The sequence below is a fragment of the Platalea leucorodia genome, assembly GCF_965183815.1.
Source record: "Platalea leucorodia genome assembly, chromosome: 4".
NCBI classification, from domain to species: Eukaryota; Metazoa; Chordata; class Aves; order Pelecaniformes; family Threskiornithidae; genus Platalea; species Platalea leucorodia.
The window spans coordinates 94,358,452-94,381,937 of NC_138826.1; the positions used below are offsets into that span (position 1 = coordinate 94,358,452).

General features: G+C 40.7%; 2 protein-coding genes across 2 annotated transcripts in view; one reads left to right on the plus strand and one right to left on the minus strand.

The window, feature by feature from the left end:
- Positions 1-23,486, minus strand: part of TMEM117 (transmembrane protein 117) — a 221,393-nt gene that overhangs the window by 174,482 nt on the left and 23,425 nt on the right. The window contains exon 3 of the mRNA XM_082308399.1: positions 11,459-11,591. Coding sequence (XP_082164525.1) covers positions 11,459-11,591 — 133 coding nt within the window. The remainder of the gene's footprint in view (positions 1-11,458; positions 11,592-23,486) is intronic.
- LOC309589044 (P2Y purinoceptor 1-like) lies at positions 16,985-22,918 on the plus strand (the record flags this gene model as incomplete). The annotated part of the gene is made up of 2 exons (XM_082308895.1): positions 16,985-17,054; positions 21,894-22,918. The coding sequence occupies 2 exons, from the start codon at positions 16,985-16,987 to the stop codon at positions 22,916-22,918; spliced, it is 1,095 nt and encodes a 364-aa protein (XP_082165021.1).

Here is a 23,486-nt window from a genome sequence, read left to right on the forward strand (position 1 = left end):
GCTGAAAAATGCAGGTAAATATTCTTTAAATGGACAACTTAATTTTGTTACAGTTGTAGTTTTAGGGTGATTGATGGTTATAACATCAGATAATTCATGTCTCCCTGCTGCTTTGTCACTTGCTAAACTCAGACATTTCTATAAAAATTTCTGTGCTCTGATTTTTCAAGGTGACAACAAAATGTTTTACAAATGCATGTACTTTTGGGGGGGACTGCCATCATGAATGCTTAAATAAACTCGAGTCATATTTTCTCTGAAAGTAAACCTGCTGTTTCATTTTCTTCCATTTTCTCTTGTACTACTAAATGATGAAGAAAGCAGATAATTTAGATTGCCCTCTCTAGCAAGACCAGTTTAATCACCAGCATTACAGCCGTAATCTGGCAAGGACTACCTCAGGTGCTCAATTTCCTTCACACAAGTAGTCACACTCAAATGTGAGGCATTAAATGCATTCAGGGCCATCAGAGAGGCGCTACAAGAGACTATTATCCCAGGTGTTACCCTGTGGGAGCCGAAAGCATGACATGGGCCAAATTTGTCTGAGTCATTTCAGCTGCTGCTACGGCTGCTGCCAGAGGAAAGCGAGTGCCTACAAAACTTCTTCCTACACTTTCCAGTTTTTTCTCTTCTCTGCCATGGCTTTCATGTTCAGCAGTCTCAATCACAACTGCACCCTCCACTCCAGCAGCCTAACAAGGCTGGGGAATAGGCTGCCTACCCATCTGCTGCTACCACCTACCTCATTACTGGCATAGATGCTAGGAACAGGTGGGCTCTCTTCTCCCCAGTTCTGTTAGGACGATAAAAAAAGAGAATACAGCAGCAGTACCTAGAGCAAGCCAATGTCTTGCTAGGGTGGCAGCTGTGCTACATGTTTTTCCATTCCAGGTACTTGATATCTTCAGGGTTTTCAGCCAAAATGAAGAAGGATAAAAAGTGCCAAGCAGCATTTCCTTCTTAAAAACCCGCTTTTTAGGGAAGTGCTCATTATTGAATTCCTATTTATTAAAACTTTGTGTTTATTTGAATGTCCTCCTACAAGGTAAAAGCAAATGGGAGAAAGAAAGAGACGGCAATGGACCAGCTCCTCAGTTACTGGAAACTGGCAGTAGTTCCCCACAGACTGCCCTGCCTTATCTTCTATAAACCCCAATTCTAGTTTCATCCCTGGCAAAGGAAAAACCTCTTAATAGTCCAGATTACAGCTTTACAGATTTCCTAGTTTATGGTGAGAAGAGATGACCTGAGGACCTGATTTCATATACAAGAAGACACTACGCTACCCAGATCATCCTGACAGGCCTATATCCTAACAGGCCTCAGGAGGTGTCTTTGGACTTCCAGCCTCCTACGTTATGATTAGCCATAGACATATGGCCTCACATCATGAGCTGCAAACACAATCTCGTGGCCGGGTAACCCACTGACTTTAGCCCAGGTTATTTTTCCCTTTGGAACTCAACAGTCTGTGTTAGAGCAAAGCATTTTTCAGTCTTCAGGAGACTGAACTCCTGTGTGTCATGGTCAAAGAAAACAAGACATGTAGGCAGTAGCAATGCTATGGCTCCTGAACTGGCAAGAGGGCTGATGGAGCACAGTATTTTCACATAATCCTAATGGACAGTGCCACAGTGATTAAGGGAAAACACTCTCAGTGCCCACATGTCAATTCAATTCGGAGTGGTATGAAATAAAAAAAGTAATGTCATAGCCATTACCTGTGCCTTCAAAAAGGAAAAAAGATGTCAGTGAGTGCCCACAGGATGGGTAGAGAAAAAAGCTGCCTTGTTATTGCATTTGTGATGTAAACCAAAACACTTAAAAAATGGCCAACTTTAGTATATCATCAAAAAATGAACAAGGTAACATTTCCTTCATGAACTGTTTTAAATACAGTTCACATTAATACAAACATATTAATTGACATTTTGAATATTTTAAATTGTGGATTTTTTTTACTTTAAACAAGCATATTTTTTTCCAAAAAAAATACAAAATATGCAACAGTGCTATAAATTAACTTTTGCAGAAGGTATAACTACATCATGACATGATCAATTTATCTAGTCAGTTATCCCTAGCACTGGAAAGGATACTTATTTGAAAGGAGGAAAGGGGACTCAGTCTATACAGCCCTAAGACATTCCCACAGTCACATCAGTGTCACCATGGCAACACCACAGGACAGCTGTGTCACAGCCACAGGGCTACTTGCTCCTCCATCCAACCCAGGGCTTGAGCCCGACCCCTTTGGTGCTGGACATGCCTTTGTCTCTCACAAGCTTTTCCCACCGCAGCCTCCAGCATCCTTTGTATTTGCTGTTCTTAGCTAGCAGGTCTGGCTGTGTTCAGCACTTACAGTTCTTCCCTCTGGCATCTCTGATCAGTGACAACCTTCTTAAAACCAGAGTCATTAATTTTAGCAATAGGAAAAAAGATCTTAGAGAAAAGGGATTTTACAACAGTGCTACAACTATAGTTCTTACCTAAACACTTACAAGTACCTGGGACTAATTCAGGCAGCACACATGACAAATACCTAACTCCCAAGCTGGGTCCTCTGCCTGTGTCTTGCCAAAGAACTCCATCCAGAACTGATTTGTGTCACTTGAATCCCTGTGGTTTGGCCTTTGCTCCTAAGCTACCTAAAAGGGTTTACAGGAAAATGGTTTGGCTTGGATATTTTTTTTTCCTTGCAGTTTGGTTTTCTCCACAAACTCGTATTAATTTCAGTCATTCTGTCAAAGTGATTAACATTGCTCTCAAACTGATCAACCTGTCTTACAGATAATTCACAATAACAGAGCTCCAACTGTGCCACAGGTTTTTTGGCAGCTGTTGATCCTGCTGACTACAAGGTACTCCTGAGATGTCTTTATGGATGAGAGAGCTCTCTGGTATCCTGTCTACATCCAGCCACCCTGGGATCTATGCCGATTCTATGCTGGTTGTTCTGTGATGTTCTACTTTGCCCTCTGTCTGCACAGACAGTGTGGTTTGGAGAATGAATTTCCTAGCCTTTAAAGGGTTTGGGATTTCAGAATCATAATCTTTTAATTGCACCCAAACTAAATATTTTCTTTGCTTTGCCATTTCCTGGCTTAGGAGAAGGAAAAGCTTGCTGAAGTCTACAGAAGATAGATAGAACCAATATGGCAGATTTAGCACATGGAACCAAGAGGTACTTTTTCACCAGGTGATATGACTGAGAGTACGTTTAGCCATAAAGGTTGAAACACCTTGAACTAGCTTGGAAATTTTTAAGTAAACTTTAATTTTCAAGTACTAATGCTGGCTCAAGAGACTCTTCAATCGTAGTTACTTGGAAAACACGTTTTCTTTTGCTGATGTGATCTCACTGGACACCTGTGCCTTAGGATCCCAGCTGGGATGACAACCTGCAATAAAAAGCCTCACTTGAAGACCACTTAAAGACTGCAGCCTTCTGCATTCTCGGATCAATATTTTACATCCATAATTCTTGCAACTCTATTAAACCTTCTGCCCTCTACATACATCTACATAGTGTAAGCCTGTCACAGCCCATGCTGTTTAGAACCTATGTGTATTCTAAGGGAGTCCTTGTTTTCCACACACTGTTTGGGAAAGACTCATGATGGCCCCAAAGGATTAGTCTCTGAGAATGGCATAGAGGACTTATGGATTTGAAACCTTTCCTTCCACCAGTTCACAAAAGCTTGAACTTTCCGAAGCTCACAGTATAACACAATTACCTTTGCCAACTGAATAGGGATAAATATTAAGCCCTTTTTTCTAGCTGAAAGCTTGAACCAACAAAAAAACAACAACAATTTAGGATTTGCCTTATGGCATGACGACGGTATAAATGCATAACTAAAACAGATACATATAAAGGATGCATCAACATGAAGCTCATGATACCTATGGCTGGGTAGACACAGCTATGCAGGTAGCTTGGAGGGCTACTACAAATCTACTGTGGACCTTGCAGTTCTGTAGAACAGTAACGGTTGGTTAGGAAAACACACTCCTGTTTGTTCCTCAAACTTCCTCTAAAAATTATGCTAATGATGACTAATCCTTGACTCATTAAAAAGCAATCAAACAAACTAAAACACAGAATCCTGAATAAGATGTGCTGTAAAGTCTTCAGTAAATACACATTTCCAGGGACACAATAATCTGTATATAGCTGCAATTGGGGAAAAAAGAAAAGGAACAGTAACTCATTGGGATACAGGTAAAGTATTTAATATAAAGCTATTATTGTGGTTTTGAAAAATGTATATAGCTGTTTCCTTGCTTCAGCTTGTTAAATGAAATGCAAACCCTCTTTATATGCATTTGTCAACTGCAGATTGTTTGTAATTGCGTCCCAATTCATTAAATCACTTAAACAGAGTCCTCTTCAAAATGAACCTTAATTAAAATTAATTAAAGGAATATTTTTTATTCCTAAGGGATTTCCGCTATTAATGTAAACTGTGTTGTAATTTCACACTTTTTCTGTGAAAGAAATGAACAATAAGAGAAGACAAAAGTACACCAAAAAGATGTAGTCTCTCCTAGTTCTTTATAAGAATAACTGAAACCCTTTGACAGCACAGGTAATAAATTCACTCCAAACCCTCTCCTGACACATTCAGCACTCAAAGAAGACAATCAAACAACTTGTATTATTGCTACAGTAATGTGATAATTAGCATCAAAAGAGAAAATGGTTTGTGTCTACAATTTTAATGACACTTTACAATGTTGAATAATGATGCACCTGAACATCTTTTGGTCAATTGAAAATCGCTTCATCTAAGACAAGACAGCTGACATTTGTGAGACAAGCAGTCACAACTGATTTTTGGATCTCATGAAAAATACATCACTGTGTTGTAATTAGAAATATCAAAGCATGATTTACTGACGCAGGCTCCCAAAGGAGAGAATGGATTTCCTTTAGGCAATATGTTCTCCACTTAAAAGCAATACAATTGGAAGAACTTCAATCCATGTAGGTACCGACTTAGATTAGCTCAGCATGTTAGGCATACAAAAGTCACATATAAACGACAAAAATATGGGAGAGCTCCTGGACAGTTCAAGACCCAGAATTCCTTTAAAGAAAGACACGATAAACTAAGGACTGTGAATTTGCTTGTGGCACAGAAAAATCCAGAGAAAAAGTTCGATGGAAAGGATCCCTGTATACTTCCACCGGATTTAGCTTTTCTACCGTTAAAATGCGCCCTTTGCTGCCACCGCGTGGGCCTTGCCGCAATGCACTAGGAATGAACACCAGTAATACTTCTTCCATCCCTCTGCAATCTTTGTTTTTCCCATTTGATTAAAAAAAAATGTTTCCTCCTTTCATTTATGTTTCAAATACAGCCTTAAATAAATACGCTCTGTTCCTTATCTGTTAGGTGTTACACAGCTCAAAATCACTGCTGAAGTTCAAGAATCTAAATGACTTTAGTTAACAACGAAACACGTAAGTCCCTAATTTTTTAAAAAAGTATTCAATGGTACTTTGATAAAAGACATACGACACCTGCACTTCATCCTACCTGTTCAGATACCACAAAGTTAATCGTCCCTGTGAGAGTTCACTGGGTTGGGAGGTACATGGGACTTCAAGCAATAGCCAGAGTTACTTGCTAGCTGTCAGGACAGCACTTAAGAGTACCATAAGGCCTGAACTGCATGTATATAGGTAATGTTTATGATTAAAATAGATGGTGCTCTGATATGAGATGGCTCCAGGCTGCTGGACAGGTGACATGGACATTACAAACTCAATACATGCCCTTGATCTGAAAAGTGTTGAGAAGTGTCACAACTCTGGGCCCCGGACACAACGTAGGCACTTTTTTAACTGTGAAACCTTCCATCCACACCTGCACAGCAGATTTATACTAAGCACATTTATATGAACCTTTAATATGCAGAAAAAAAGCCTCCTTTCCTGCGAAACCACCATGCCTTGCAGCGTGCAGGATGCCAACGATAATGGGGACACATGGTACTGAAACACGGAGTAGATCACAACGAGGCAGATCAGTCCTCCAGCAGTGGATGTGGGCATGTGCAAGAAGAGGACGCTGGAAACATCTACAAGTTTCGTCACTCTACCACACAAGAGATAATAAAAGGTTGAGGAGGGAACTACTCTCTTTACACTGTTTTTGGCTTTTTGACTGAGAGAGAACTGCATGTGCTTTGAAAGCCAAGATCATTCTAGAGCCATGACTTTCAAAATCCCAACAGCTCTCACCACCACATTACAACCCTTATTTTTTAATGAAATCCTGATCTACTTTTTTCATTCTTTCAACTCAAGCTCCGAAATAGCAATCAGAAATGGCCAAACACAGGAGATGAAGTGCAAGACAAGTATCTCATGTTCATGTCTTCAAAGACCATTAAGGTACTTGCAGAACAATCTCCTGCTCAGGACTGTATGAATAGGACCATGCTGTTCAAGACTGGGTGGGAGGACCCCAGACAATGTTCACAGAGGGGTGCAGTGACCTCCCCAGACAGACAGACAGACAGATGGCCACCTGGCCACCTTGTGGTGCATTCATAGCCCTAGCGGTGTGTCTGGGTGGAGCCCGAAAATTGTGCAGCCACTGTTCGTTGTCACTTCTGATCACGGTATGCTGCCACCAGTTCGCGTACCTCAGCCGCACCCAGTGACCACTGGAAATGCTCTGGTTCAGCTTCCAAGCAAACTGTTTTCCTCTCTTCAGAGCACTGGTCAAAGAAAATGTTATGAAGTGACAGGTGTTGATAGACACTTCTGCAGAAGGGAAACCAGCAAAGCAGAAGCTGAGTACCACAAGAGAGCAGCCACTATCTTCTGATTGTCTATAATCACAGAAAAAACCTTCTACTCACTATATGCAGGACAGTGTTGATGGAAATAGTGCTGAGTATGAATTAAGACCTCCAAACAGGCTCCCACAGCTGTTGTAAGATGGATAAATTTTTTCAGCCGTGTGAGGGCAAAGAATAGTGTGGAGCAGGCAAAGTGACAGTGACAGATTTGACACAGAGGGCCACTTCAGATGGCAGCTAGCCTCTTCCCGAGGCTGCCTGGGCTCACTGTGCAGAGGACCATTGTGTACATATGTGACGGACCATTGTGCACAAGCGTGACGGACCACAATGTGACAGACATTGTACTTCTGCTCGTGTGCACAAAACCACCACAAGACTCATAGCATGAACAACAGATCCCCAGGCCAATGTACGTCACATCGTGTTGTATCAGAGTTCCTCTCGCAACGTACCGTATCACTGGCTAACGGAGACACACACCCATTGAGAAGATGTAATTGGCAGTGCCCTTCTCGCTACTTCAAAAACTTAACATTCCAAATTACAGAGGAAATTCAACGGCCTCATTCCCACTGCGTAGTTCAGTCCCTGGCATCACACAAGATAGTATTTTTTCTGATCCTCTACAATTGGTTTTACTGTTGTCCAAGTATTAAAACTATCCCAAAATAAATCTCTCCTTATTTGAGCATAAAGCACTACTTAAAGTTACTCTGACTTTTGCAGGAACAGCTTTTTCTGCGTTATTGTCACCGCAGCCTTGACCAGGCCTGCTCTCTAATGGCTGCCGGTCCGTTCTGACTGACTCGTCCTGCTACGCTCCCCAGGCCTCTAAACCTAAACCTGAGTCACGGCTGAACCTTCCCTACCTCTGGATCATTTTCACATTTATCCTCTGTATTCCAGATCTTTCTTGCAGAGAAGGACCAGCTAGACCAAACACCTCGTTCCTGAAGCCTGTGCTTCAACCCTGCTGGGCCTTCAGAGGGTGGCACAAACGGGGCCTGAGGTGGGCCCTGTGCCCAGCTCAGCTCCTGCTTACTGTTTTCAGGGAGGAGAAGCAGTAAGAAATAATAGCTCCAGACCATTCTCCAACAGCTTTTCAGAGATGTTTCCTCACCAGATGTTCAGCTCTGACTACAAGAGCAATGACCTAACGTACAGTGGGTCAGTGCCATAAACTGTGAAGTCCCTAAAAGGAAATGTCATTGAAAAAAGAAGAGGGACTTAAAATTTTAAAAGATACCTTCCAATCTGTCACAAAATTTTCAGTTCAAATAGTCACACTTTCACCCAGCAAACAACTCTGTACTATATATTCAAATATCAGCAACTTGTTCAGCTTTTGCTCTTCCCAGCAAACTACAGTCCCTACCGCTACCCTTTTTTAAAGGATACATTCACACTTTTTACATTTGCCACACTAAGACACATGTGAACTGTCTTTAAAAATACTTTTTAAAAAAACCTCAAATCTTGGCAACCGTAAAATATACCTTCTTAGAGACGGTGACATGACAGAACTTTAAAGCACTCCTGGCGCAGGTTTCTCGAGCCCTCCACAGGGTAGTGCTTCTGCTGTCACCACCCACGCTGCGCGCACATGCAAGACATAGGGTTCTCCTCGTGAGCGACAAAGGGATTTTCACTGATGAGACCAAACATCTGACATAAAGACACTTGTCAGAAGCACTCTCCTGCCAGCACACAGGGCAAGCTGAATCAGAGACAGGGCAAGGAGCAAACACATGGAAAAAAAAAAAAAAGGAATGTTTTTCGCTCAGTCTTGTAGACAGTAATTGTAAGGCTTTCATAGCCCTTGTATTGGAAAGATGCATTCTGGATGCCTGTGTTTCATAGGAGTCCATAGGCACGAAGGTCAGTGTGTCTCTACAAAGACTGTAACTTCCACGCAGGCCGACTCTGACCTTTATGCTGGAAGCCAGTCCCTCAGGTGTCAGCCATTGCAGTGAGGCACGGTGGCAAAAGGCAGAGACAGAAGTGTTCTTTTGCACAGAAGTACAAACCATGAAGCAAATAGCTTTCATAACAATGACATTTACTCAAGAAAAAATAATCCACTCATTGAAACATTTCATTATGGCAACATGAAGTAGTTGGCTTTGATGATGTTTGTAGTAGAAACCCTCTTTTAAAAAGTACTTCACACTGCTCTACCTTGACTTTGAGAGGACTGATGCGAGGGCTCTGTTTGACTGATGATTTACATCATGCAGTTTGAGACTGAAACTGTTTATGCTGTACCTGCTTGCTGCCTTTTTGCTGGAACGGACACCCAAAACAGCTGTAACAAGCTGTCGAGGACTAACCAGAATTGTCTCGACATTGCCGTTCTACCGCCATCTTCTGGGTCCGACATCCAGCCCCCGACGAAACCACCACAGCCCATGCAGAGACCAGGACACGAAAGGCGGGGCCATGGACTGCACGCACGCCTGCGCAGAGACCAGGGCGCGAAAAGCAGAAGCGCAAACTGCATGTACGCAGACCTGCTCTGCGCATGTGCATGGCGACATAAAAGGACCGCGTGCGCCTTTTGAGGTCCTCTTTTTCTCTTCTCGTCCTTCACCGTGCACCTCCTTGGAAGCTGCTCCTGCGGACACAGAGGCTGGACCGACTGGACCTTTGATCGACGGGACAACGCCGGACTCGGAGTGGCGGTAGCTAGTTCCCCTACGTGGCTCTTTTCTCACCCACCTGAGCACGCTCTTTCTATTTTTCTCTCCTTTCCTCTCTCTCTTTTTTTTTTTTTTTTCCCTTTTTTTCCCCCCCCATCTCCCTACTTGGTCCTCACCCCTTCGTTTGCCAAAATAAAGTCAAAAGGTTGTACGGCATTTGACCTCGTTTGCGTCTTAATCTCGTCCTTGGGATCGTATCGAAACCTCTCCCGACATTGGATCGGGACACAAGCCTTCAGTCCACTTTGAAAAAACAGTGTGATTCCTTGAGGACAGCATTGTCAGCTTCCCAAAATGACCACAACAAATCTAGGGCTGGGGCATAAGCTCCAGGAAAGGAGAGGCTTCACCCCGCAGAAAGCAAGAGGGCAGATTGACTGACACCAGCTATTTCAGTACTAGGCTGTGCCTATTTCCATGAACGTGGATGCTGATTGCCACGCAATCTCTTCGGTGCAGCTAATGGAAGCTTGTAACAGATATGGGGAGCAGAAATGTTGACAAGGAAAAATGAACTCTGATTTCCAGACATGAGTCAAGCTTTCAAAATCGTTAATGCTTTGTCTAACAGCTAGTTATAGTTTATGGAGCATTAGAAATACCAAATATAAATCTTAACATAATACCAATAATAGTATGACTACGTAAATAGGGAAGCCAGAAACCTGCAATGCTCCCACCCTCCTCATTTCAAGGATGATTATTCTGCCTCTTATTGGGCACCTTTTGATATTTACCACATCATTACCGTGATCGTTACCTAAACCACTTGGTGATTCTGCTGCTTTACCTGCCTTGCTCGAATCAATACATTTAGTCTTCATGTCACAATCTCATGCTTAGCCCAGCTGGTCTGCGCTTACATGCACTCAGTGACACCCACTTTTGCCTCCTACTCACCTTTTGTTTTATGTCACATTGTTAACAGGACTTTATACGCTGCGTATTTTTGTTGACACACTTAAGATCTGTAACACACCACACCAGGGCCAATTAAATAACTCTTCAGCAGACTCTGTTGGTATGGCTCTGATATTCTGCTAAGAACAAGTCATTCAATTATTTGCACTGTTCTTCAACTCATATATACATTTGGGTTTTTATTCCTTGCTAGAAACTCTCCAGATGCTATCTTGCCTTTCACAAACAACATGACCGTGTCTTTTTGTCCAATGAACTCATTTTGTATGTATTAGATGACTAATAATGTAGGTTTTCTCAGGAAAATCAACATGTGAAAGTGGTGTTAATTTTGAGATAATTGGAGAAAGCAAGTCTTCTTAAGCTAGAAAATTAATATTAAAAGCTCAATTCAAAATAAATCCAGACGTAATAAAAAGACAGCTGTTCACCCCTCAGCCAACCATAACTTTGCCCAGTTGAAGCACCTTATGGGAAAAAAAAAATAGATTTTTAAGAATATTTTTAACAATCTGGATCAGCAAATATTAGTATACATAACCAAAACAGCACTATACTACACATTTAATGTTTGTGTTTTGAGTGTGAGCTTCCTCAAGTTTGGATGTTTCAATTTCTTTTAACTTCAACTCTGAATTTCCTGAGCATGCACAACAGTAATGCTTACACTTTTAAACTACTCAGCCCTAACTTCAAATCAAATTTGTTGAGCTATAATTTTAAATTTAAAAAATTTGGGAAAAAAAAATGTTCATTAGTACCCTGATGTAATAGTTGCTATCACTAGTTTAGGAGCCCATTTTTTATAACTGATACTTTAATCCTCTTGGCTAATTAACCAATTAAATTACTATTCTACCTAAATTCAGAAAGCAGAGGAATAAAAAAAGGTAGTGAACATTTGTATGTTTACATTTTGGTAAGCTCTTGTTCACCGTAAAGCAGCATAATATGAAAATCTGCCAGTAGAATATATTCTAGAGCAAAAGAGACAAAAAGAAACTGTAACCTACCTCATATTCCCTGCCATAATGAGGAACAGATTATAAATGTGAGAAAAAATGAAGAGGAAGAGGATGGTACTGAAGAACATTGTCATCCAAGACCCGTGGTCCTCTCGAAACATTTTCAAACGGAGCAACTGACCTGTGGTACAAACATTATGAGAAAGCATATTTTAGTCAATCAATAAATACATGTTTACATGATAACAAAACCAAAATAGAGTACTAAACTGTATTTCTTCTAATATCCAATTATTCCACTGTGTGTGGGGAAGGCAGATTTAGTATCATGCAGCCAAACTACTCTTCTGTAGTTCAGCATGAACAGATATTATTCCTACAAAACTACAAGGTTGCTTCCCACAAACTGAGGAAAACTGCTTTGGGCTCTTACAATCAAAATCACTGAGCTGAAGGTCTGAAGAAGTCCACATCACGTCTGTGGTACTTGGTCAAACTGTGGCTGTGGTTGTACACACACTACACGTGATTCTGCACGCTGGTTAAGCAGCCTGTGCTGTTTCCCTGTTTCAGCCATCACCATCTCTACCCACTCTGCTTTCATGCTGGCACAGCAAGCTGAGCAGCCATGCACAAGCAAACAAGAGTGAGGAACTGACCCATTTAGAAGAAAAGGTAATTTACCATTTTTTTTTTTTTTTCCATTTGAATTAGTTCCATCAACCTGCTGACCCTGAAGCTCAATGAACAGTAGTGCTGCCTATCTGTGTGAAGATGGGAAGGATTGATGGATTGGAAGGGCAACTGCTTAAGCCACCTGTCGTGGTTTAACCCCAGCTGGCAATCAAGCACCACACAGCCGTTTGCTCACACTCTCCCCCTGCAGAGGGATGGGGGAGAGAATCAGAAGAGCAAAAGTAAGAAAACTTGTGGGTTGAGATAAAGACAGCTTAATAATTGGGGAAAAAAAATTGTAATTAAAAGGAAAACAACAAGAGAGAGAAACAAAACCCAGGAAAAACAAGTGAAGCAACCTCTCACCATCCACTGACCGATGCCCAGCCCATCCCTGAGCAGTGATTGCTGCCCCCCAGCCAACTCCCCCCAGTTTATACACTGAGCATGACGCCATACGGTATGGCATAGCCCTGTGGCCAGTCGGGGTCAGCTGTCCTGGCTGTGCCCCCTCCCAGCTTCTTGTGCACCGCGCAGAGCACGGGAAGCTGGAAAGTCCTTGACTCGTGTAAGCACTACTGAGCAACAACTAAATCATCAGTGTGTTACCAACATTATTCTCATCCTAAATCCAAACCACAGCACCATACCAGCTACTAGGAAGAAAATTAACTCTATCCCAGCCAAAACCAGGACACCATCCCATTTTCTAGAAGCTGCTACATCCTAACATTCTAAAACAAATACCACAGCAGGGAAAATCTCATGGAATTAGTCTAGACCTCAAGGCAAGAGCCATGTGTTAGTGGTATATGCACAATGTTTTAAGAAACAAGTCTATAAATTGTTAAGTGTCGTAAGTACCTCAGGCTGTGTGAGATCCATTATTTGCCACCAGTTATTTCTTGATCAGTAACAAAAGAGTAATTAAATCTTGATGGTTGCCTGTCTCTTTCCACTGACTATAGACAGCATCAGGTCAAATATCATACGACAGGATAATAGTGATCTCATCATATGTGTTTGTCTAGCTTGTGAAAAACACAAACATGGCATAGAATTGGGGATTTGGGACATTCAGGATCATGAGAAAAAGAGATGGAGTGCTTTTCTGAGAGGGTGACTCCGGAACCCGTTGAGGATGAAAGAAACTGCTTGGACTAGAGGGAAACTCCACGTATCAGAGGAAAAGCCATCCTTTGAGTCAAAGATGACTCTTGCCTAAGCCCAAAAGTACACAAAAATACATGGTTAGTAATAATAATCACCCCTCCTCTCAGTAAAATTGAGATAACAATACTGTGCAATCTCATTGCTCCTCTATTTTGTGAGGTAGTACAAGGCTGCCACGTGTTCTTGTCTGCCAGTCATTTAATGTCAACATAGAAAACTGAAAAAGTCTTAGACTCCAATACTACTGAACTGCTCAGCTGGGATGACCTCACCCAATGGTGTCATATGCACTGGGCAAGTGCCAGGAGCCTTAGAATCAGTTTCAAATTCTTCCAGAGCCCTCCTGTGACATTATGGACAAATCATTTACTCTCTACGATCAAGTCCTTGATCCACAAAGGTGAAGAATATTATTATTCTCTTTCTTACAATGTAGACTTTTACTACATTATACCACAATAAGGCCACAAACTGATTAATCCTTTAAGTGGTAACATAAAAAAAATCATATCACAAAAGAGAATAGAGCTTACAGACATACTTACAATGTAATTAGTATTAATTTTGTAGTCAGACATGTACATCGAATGTTGTCACCACATCACAGAGAACTAAACATTCCCCAGAGTATTTAGCTATGGTTGTTTCTCATGGTAATGTTCTTGCCATTTCACAAATGTAATATCACAAATTTGTCAGAGCAAGACTGATTTTATTGTCCTGTCCCCAAAAGTCTTACTGCAATACAACGCTCTCCCCATCCTGCTTTTTGTAGTCTGTACTTCGTTTTAATGGTTCCTGCTTTTTCAAAGGCTATTTATTTGCAGTGATTAATGATCTAAATAGGAGTGGGTGAATGATGGTGGAAAGGTGTAAAAATATTTATTTCAGTGCTTGACTCCCAGCAAGAACACCACCTAACATTCCAGATGGGATTTCAAAAGGGCTTTGTACCAACAGATAATATTTAACATGTTGAAGAGCAATATGGTTGCTACAGTGGTAATTTTTACTGTTAAGGTAACATCAGAAAGACTGATCAACTACCAAGCAGTTTATTAAACTAAAATTTGTCAAATGCTGAGTTATAATGCCTCACTAAGCTCCTAGAGTCTTAATATTTTTTCACCATTCATAAAGAAAAATCTCAGTTACTTATGCACATTTTTTCTGTATCCTATTTTCAAATGTTAGTCACTGAATATGAAGTCCAAAGGAAAAAAAAAAGACTGCAACAATAACTTACTAATAATAGTATTTTTTCAGAGATGCTGAGCAAGATTACAGATCGCTACAATTCATTTCAAATGCTAAAAACAGGTTACTGACTCATACATAATTTTCTTTTTCATATCTAAGAAAGCTTTTCTCATGTGAAATATTTGAAGTAGAAGTATGTCCCCTGACATACATTATATGCTTCCCTAATTTCATTAGGAAATCAAATTATGAGTCTGTGTAGAATCTTGTACTGGGTGTTTTTCTTAGACCTAAGCACTTTACTCATGTGATGCGTTACACTTTATTTTGCAGAGAATGCCTTTTTCAAAGCATACTGGTGTGCCTCGGCACTTGAAAAGAAGCTCTGCTTACTCTCACTATTGGCGATAGGTGAAACTTTTCTCATGTTTTCTTCAGGAACATATTTTTCCTGGACTAGCTTTCCTCCTCTGTCTTCTCCTCTTACCTTTCTCTCTTTGTTCTTCTTCATTATCATAAACACAGGACTTTCTCACCTCTTTGTTTCCTGTAGCCCTTTACCCTTTTCACCTGCCTATAAAATTTCATTCTAACCAATTTCCAGATCTTCTTTATGTCTACTCTCATCCCTCTTTTCCTCTTCTGAATCTCTCGGTCTCATCCAGCCCTCTCCTTTCCTAAAACAAACATATCTACTGTTTTTTATCATTGTAATAGCCTCTATACTTGCTTCTGCAAGTATACCCTACCACCTTTTTGTCTTTCATCTCTAAAGTCTTTAGGCACACTGTTTATTCACTGTCTGGAGTTTTTTTTCTCTTGGACCTCTAAAAGTCCGGTACAGCCCCTTGAGCTGTTCTTACCAGCATTTCTAATGACCACTTTCTTATTAAAGCTCAGCCATACTAGTTCTTCCTCATCTGGGTGAGTGTCATGCACCTCAGTCCAGTTGTTCATACTCTACTTGACATCTTGACCTCCTTTTGTGTTCACATCTCTGTCCTCTAGCAGCTCTCCTTTGACCTCTACTGATTTTAGTTGATAGTTTGTGTAGCTCACCATCTCTCATACTTGCATGCCCCTATCACTAACAAGAGTATCGTTGTTTTACCATGGGTTACCACAGATGGTCTATCCTTTTTCCAGATATAGAATTTTTCTTTTCTAAAACTCAGTGGACTTTTTAACATGTTCTTCAATTGTTTGGAGTATTGAAAACCTCACCAGTGCAAGAAATGGGAATCTGCTTTTGCAAGGCAGAGTGCCAGAGCAGAAGACAAGAGGGGTAAGGGAGACAACTGATAATTCAAGCAGTAAGGTGAAGGACAGCATCTAATGAGGAGATAGTGCAGTCAGGTACTAGAAGAAGTCAAAATAGGGAAAACAGAAGGATGAGGAGCTGGACAGGAAGTATCAGGAGAGGCGATATAGCAGACTGAGAAGTGGAATGGTCTGGGATGGAGGCAACCTCTGGGAGCTGTTGTTGAACTGCAAAATCCAGGGTAAAAACCTTGAGGGAACTGAGGTGCTAAGATTCCAGTATGGGTTCATGAGGAGAAGGTAATAGTGAGACTGGAAAGGGTTGGGAAATGTAACACCTTAATTAGGAAGCCAGAGCTCTTGAATGGACCTGGATGGACTTGAGGGCATGAAGCCTTTGGTGACTGTAGGATAGAGAAATGGGCACTCTAGGCTGGAAGAAGAGAAACAGACCCTCTGATGCTCTGGCATAGGTTGGTGAGGAGACGGGATTAGGTTGGGAGCAGTAAAATACTCAGGAGAGTGGCTGGGGAAGGGGGACTTGTGGGATGAAAAGTCCAGTTTCAGCATGGATTAGGGCTGGACACATGGTGAAGCTATAACCTGGGGGAAGCTATTAAGAAATATGAGGTGTTCACTCAGGGAATGACAGAAGAAGATCCCAGGACTGGTGTGTGCTGCTGAAGACTGGAGATGCAGGTTTGGGGCAGGAAGACTGGAGGACCTTGGCTATGGGCTGAAGTGGTAGGTAGGATTTGAGCTCTGGAGTAAGCAGAGCTGGAGGATGGGAGTTATCTGACAGGGTTGGGATTTTGCAAGGAGGTGGGAACTGTGGGGCCGTTGAAGTGATAGGTAGGTAGGTGGGGTGAACCAAGCTCTGTGATGGGGTGAGAACAACATAGGTCCACAGACCAGTCCAGTAGTAGGGCAGCAATAACAAGGATTCTGTCAGTGAAGAAGGGGAAACACACCCCAAGCCCCTGCACTCTTCTCTTTCACGCTGGACAGAATGACAGCCCCAGGCCCATCTAGACTGGGATGTGCAATAAATCTGTCGTTCCCTAAAAGGCAAGCAGAGGCTATTGCTACGGCAAAAGCAATTTATCCTGGCTTACTGAGAGGAGGAGCTTAATGATAAAAGATATCACCCTTGCAGTTTGACACCTGCTCTCTGAAGAGCTGCCATTGCATATGGAATACTACCGAAACTTTGGATTAAAAACAGTACTCGCAAAATAGAATTGTGATTTTAGAAATTCCAGATTAATGGAGAGGAAAAGCACAGCCGGGAATCTAGATTTCTGTAAAATAGATAATTCCAACCTTTCTAAAACAGGTAAGAGAAAGATTTATTACATATTAATTGCACCTGTATTCTCCAAAGCAATATAATTTTCCTTATTTAGCTATTACACACTGATTAATACATACACATATGTAAAAATTTCATATTTTTTAAAGTACTTTTTCACAAATATTGCCTTTGGTAGGCAAATTCTTACACCTTAACTATCCTTCTACTGTAGCTTATGTTTGCCATATAGGACTTCATTAATTCAAGTAAGTACCTGAACATAATTTTTTAATGAAAGAAATAGTAGCTTAATCACAATACAGATTGAGTCATTAAGAAGAAAGGAATTGGATATTAGCACAATCTACTTACCTAATTGCATACAAATACTGCTATATATTACTTACTGTTCTTGTCGTACTAGTATGTGTAATATGCTAAATGCAGTTGAACTAAAATATGTGAAATGCTCCACTTAATACTCACATTGCATCATGTCCTTTCATGTCAATTCAGTTGAACATAAAAAGGGAATGCATGAGACGATTACCTAACAGGTAAGATGTTAAAGTAAAAATTGCAAATAATGCTTGATATTTTTACAACAAAAGCTAGGACTCCCTGTAAAATGCTTTATTAATTTGTTAAGATGAGCTAAAAGGTTATGCTTTGAGAGCACATGTAACAGAAATATATTGGTGTATGAATAGTCAGAAATGTGGAAAACATATCTGGTAATTGGAATAGATTTGTACTAGATTCAAATACAGTTGCAAACAGGCAAACAAAATTCTCAGAGCAATCCCAAGAAATAAAACAGTTCATGTAAAATCAGGACTTCTGCTATAAAGAATAACAAGCAAAAAGGAGCAAGGGGCAAAGAGAGTAAATAAGGAATAAAATTACACAAAATAAGCAGTTAACTCAGCTTAATCTTTTTTTTTACTTCAGGCCAAATTAATCGCTTATTATAACCTTGTTAAAAATTATATAACCTTGTCAAAAACCCCACAGGTATGACAGGGAAGAATATGGTTCCTAGGATATATTTACACACACAAAATTAGATATGTTTTAAATAAACAAACACACTAAACCTAATGGAACTTTGCAAATACCAGTTCAATGTCGCATGAATGACTACCATTGATAAATGGTGAGATACAATTAGCTATATACGCAAATCAAGATTCTTTTCAGTGACACAGTGTTTCTGATCTCCAAAAGAAGTTTCCTCAAAAAGTAATTTTTTACTGAAACAAGGTCTTCTATCTACTCCAAGACTTTGGAGGCCTCATCACAGGTACAAGGGGGACACAGGGAAGTAGAGACCTCAGGATTTAGGGCCCTGCAACAAACCCAGCAGTAAATCAGCTCATCAACTGAAACCCTCTTGACTTTCTATAACAGTGTGCAGACACTGCTGGAGACAATGACAGAGGAGCTTGTAGATATTCATTGCCAGAGAGTCACATACCTAAACCATATTTCTTTCAGGTCCAGGAGAAGAGACAACCCACTAAGCAGGTACAAAAACTGAATCAATCAAACAGGTCACTTTTTTAAAAATTAAAACTTTTCTTGCATCTTTAGATCCACAGCCCGTAAGATGGTTGGATTCATTAGACTGCTTGTTACAGGAAAAACATAAAAGTCTTACCCATGAATTTAGCATGCTTTCTTGTCTTAATTATGAGTGATGGAGTCCATAAACTTCAACCCTTTCCTGGGCATATGTGTAGTACTCTAATATCAAGCCCTTCATTAAATCAGAGGTATTCCTTTAATTTTGGATGCCACATCATGTGATTGCTCTTTCTGTCCATTTAATGTTCATGGCCATCTCCATCAATGGCTGAAACTGTTCAGCTGAAAAATTAAACTCAGTAAACTGGAAGAATTTTTCAGCCTTGAAAGCCCAACAACCCTACTTTCATCAAAGTCTGGCAAGTCTGTTCTTAGTCAGCACTAACAACACATGCAACTCCTCATCTGTCACAGTATAATATCATGGTGCTGTTGCTCATTCTGCCACTGCTAAGATATGTGCATGTGTGTTGGCTGGTTTTGTTTAAGAATACATGGATTTAGCAGCGAACACAGCAATGTTCACAAAAAGAAAGTTTTCTGCAACTACAGATGCAAAATTTTGGACTTGAACTGTGAAGGTGATCTAATCACATCCTGTAGCTCGAGTTATTCTATTGGTGCTAAGACAGTAGACAGAAAACTTGCTGTTGTCTGATACAAAAAACATGTCCCTTCTGAAAATTATTACAGCACATATGTAGATCTATTGGATACCAGAGTAGTTCCAGTGGCCTCATGATACAGCAGGGCATGCTGTCTACTCACATGCAGTGAAACTGGGTCCTGATTGTAGAAGAGTCTTCAAATTCTGATGGAAGACCAGGAGTTCTTGTTATAGCTCCACACTGGGGGTTGAACCCCTTCTGTTCTCCTCTTGGTTATTACATTACCTCAGGAAAGGTTCTTTTTATCTCTGCGCCCGTTCCCCTGTGTCCACCCTGTAAGTCGCTCAACCCCATTGCAAGGCACAGTTTCAAGAATCTAGTCTTGGTTAGCACAGTTTCAAGAATCTAGTCTAGTCTAAGCTCTACTATAAAACAAAGAATTAATAGGAGACAGTAAGAATATTTTAGACATTCCAAATATGAATCCCAAGGGAGACACATGGGAAATGCCTACACAAACACAGACATATTTTCTAATGACTCTCTGAGCTCCAAATGCACTATACCCAGCTGTGCAGATCCAGCCCCGCCAGCGACCTAACTAACTTCACATAAATCAACTCTCAGCGCAGTCCAGTAAACTGAAGGTGATGAAGGGGACAGGGGATTTATTAGTTCAGGTCTGTAATTGCCCTAACACAGTTACAAGGCTTTATCCAGCCAACTTACAGCAAAGTGGAGCGGGTGGCACAGCTGCCTGCCTCCCTCCCTCCATTTAGACCTACCTATGGGCCTTTTCCAGGAGCTTGATGAGATCAGGAATCTGGCCTTACAATTCATCATGCAGCTATGGCCATGCTGTTTGTAGCCACTTCAGGGCTTATTTATACTGCCAAAACAACTTGGAATCAAGTGCTTAGTGCCTTCATTCGTAATTATTGAAAAGAAGGCAGAGAGGTAGGAAATACAATTTAATTCAAAGCACACGTGACCTCTAGCCAGGAGGATTTTAGGAAAAGATAACTTTCCTACGCATATTCAAACTCCTTTTAATTGAACATATTATAATAAAATGTTACTTAAATATATTGTACCTATTAGGGTGGCTACATTTTAAAGAATTTACAGGGATATCTTATAAAATTCAGCTGAAGAAAAAAATTACTCAAAGTTTGTGTAGTTTTTTATATTCACAAAGGCTATGGAGAAGAGTAGGGAAAGAGTCCAGCCTCTCTAGGTTAAAGTACAGTGCTTCAATACTTAACAAAATACATTTAGAGAGCAAACATTCCCCACCTGTGAAATACCCTGTGAGTAGAACAGATGGCTTTCTATCCATACTCACTTTCTGGAAAGTCATTTGACTGCTTTTATTGCTGAGCTTCTAGAGAAACAACTTTCCTTCTTAAGTTTGTTGAGCACAGTCTGAACTAGCTTTTTGTCAGTTCACTGCCTGGGTGAACTATAAATTTGCAAAGCACAATAATGCAGTCTCTATTTAGCAGGTCTTCACCGTAGCTCGTGTTTGTTATATTTTGACCCGTGTCTGTGAACATACCTTTGGAAAAGTCGTATTGCATTAAGGTTGACACGAAAGCAAAACATTACGTTCAAAAAAAAGCACTACTATCAGCGGTTGAAGCTGTTTGAAAATTTTCAAGGAATCAATAACGTTTTGAAAAAGTGCTTTCTTCCATTCAAAGTGGGGTTTGCGCTGAGTAAAATTTTACCCTGTCTTCCTGTCAAGCACTCTAGTGGACTCTGATCTATAAAGGGCTATTTGGATGACGCTCATACACAGCTCCTACTTGGACAGACCTTACAGTTTGACACCTGCTGCATCATTTGGAGAGAGGTTCTAGAAACATGACAAACTGAAATTGGTGACAGCTCATTCTGGCAGAATATTCCAGCCTTTACTTCATTTTTATTAGGAGTACAAAATCATTGGGATTAAATATAAGACTTTACAAACATAAAAACCTTGCTTTGAAAAATACACTGCAGATCTATATTCCAGATGTTCCATAATGGGCACTGATACAAACCGGGCCATAAAGTGTGAGACAAAATGAATTATCTCTGACCCTACCATGAGCACAGTGCTTTTGGCCTGGGACATTTATTTGCTGAAGAAAGTCAAAGAAAAAGAAAAAAAAGCAGTTTGTCCAGCACTTTATATGGAAAGGTTGCTGTGGCCTTCACAACAAGGAGGATTTCATCCTGATTTGTTTTGATGCTGTCTTCTGGATCTCAGTCACAGCCCGCTGCACAGCTGCCCACGTTACACACGCCTCTGGGCCCAGTACGGACACACAAGGCAATCAAAGCAAGGACGGAACGAGCGTGGGCAGTTACTGTCCTCCCGTCCGTTCCTCTGCTTCTTCCAAAGGTAGACACAGATACATTAGTGGGCAAGGGGACGCTGCTGCTATTGAGGGTGCGTGGTTTTTTTCTCTCATCTATCATACACTACAGTAAACATTACAGAGGAAAGAATATAAAGGTTTGGATAAAGGTTCATGAAGATCTGCGTGTGCTAGTGTTGTAGAGTAAGCTTTAAGCGTTACCTATTTGGAAGTTACATTTTTTTCAGCTAGAGGACAGCTTGTACATCATACCGTATTCTGAATTCTTTTGCCAGTTCAAACATACTGTTTGCTGTTGGTCTCTCTTTTCCCTGCAGGCATACTCCATGGAAAGATGATGAATGGTACATGCACTGTTTTCATTTGCAACACAAATCCTAAGCTGGAGTGGTACTGTTATTTGCTGATTCTGGTTTGCCTTTTCACTTTACTAGCAGGATTTCTAGGCAATATGCTTGCTCTACGGCATTATGTGTACTGCATGAAGACATGGACTACCAATACCATATTTCTCTTTAATTTGGCACTGTGTGACTTTACTTGGACTCTCATGGCACCCTTTTCAGTATATTATAGTCTCCATAAGTTAGCCGTCTGTTCCAGTCAAGCGTTTTATCAGATCATAAAACTATTTTTTAGTATTAATATCTATGGAAGTGTCTATTTCCTGTCACTCATCAGTTTTGACAGATATGTAGGTGCTGTCCATCCTATCACTTCATTAACATGGTGGGACAAAGGAAAGGCTGTGTTTTGTACCATTGCGGTATGGATCTTCATAGTGATTGCATCAATGCCGGAGATGTACTACACAGTTGCAGCTGGAAGACAGCAACACGACCTCATGTATTCCCTGGATGCCACTGAAGAACCTTTACAATTTGCAGTGCCATTCACACTCTCCAAGATTGTACTGAGATTCCTAATTCCAGTCACAGTCATCTTTACATGCTATATGTTGACTCTCAAAGCATTACTACAACTCAGTAAACGTCAGCAAAGAAGGAACAGACTTGTTAGACCTCTGTTACTGATTTCAGCCGCTATGACTGTATTTGCTGTTTCTTTCATACCTTATCATGTCATGATGATGGTGATACTAATTTACAGAATTAATTGTCAACCACCCTGTGGGAACATAAGCATGTTAAGTGCCATTTATAAAGTCACAGAGATCATCTGCAGCATCAATAGTTGCCTTGACCCAATCATTTTTACGGTAGCGAATAAGACATTCTACCAAAGAATTAAAAGTATAAAATGTCATCCCAAATGCCGGTGCTGCTGTTGTCTGACAGGAAGGGTAAGGGACATCACTCTGTCCCCAAGAACAATGACTTAAACACCAGTCTACAAAGACATGCATCTCCCACTGCCCATTTGGCTTTGTGTCATCAGACCCATTTAAAACTTGGTCTCCTGTATTGTATAGCAATCTCTTGAGTAAGCAAGAATAGACAGCAATGCAGAGTAAAACTTAATGTGTACATCTACTAGAAAAGAAACACTAGCAACTTCTAGCTTTACAGAATTGGCATTTGAAATATTCTTGTCATAAATATACCTTAATCTATTGTGAAATAGCTCTTCTTACCTGTATGTACATGTGGTATGGAATGAACAATGAAGAAAAGTTCTAAGTAGCTACTTTAATTCTTGGCCAGAAAAATACAGTAAGATTAAGAGCACACAGTGTTGAGGAGCCTTCGCATAGTTTCTGTTAATTATTTTTTCATGTGTTTGTAAGCGCTGCTCTGATTGGACTGTGCCATCAGTAACAATCATGATGCTGACGGCTGAACTTCTTGAGCACTTGCAGAGAGGCTTTCTAGAAGTACTTCATTTTAATGCTGCTTGCACTGGAGTTCCACTGACACTGCCAGTGGACTCTCATTAACCCAGGTAAGTGC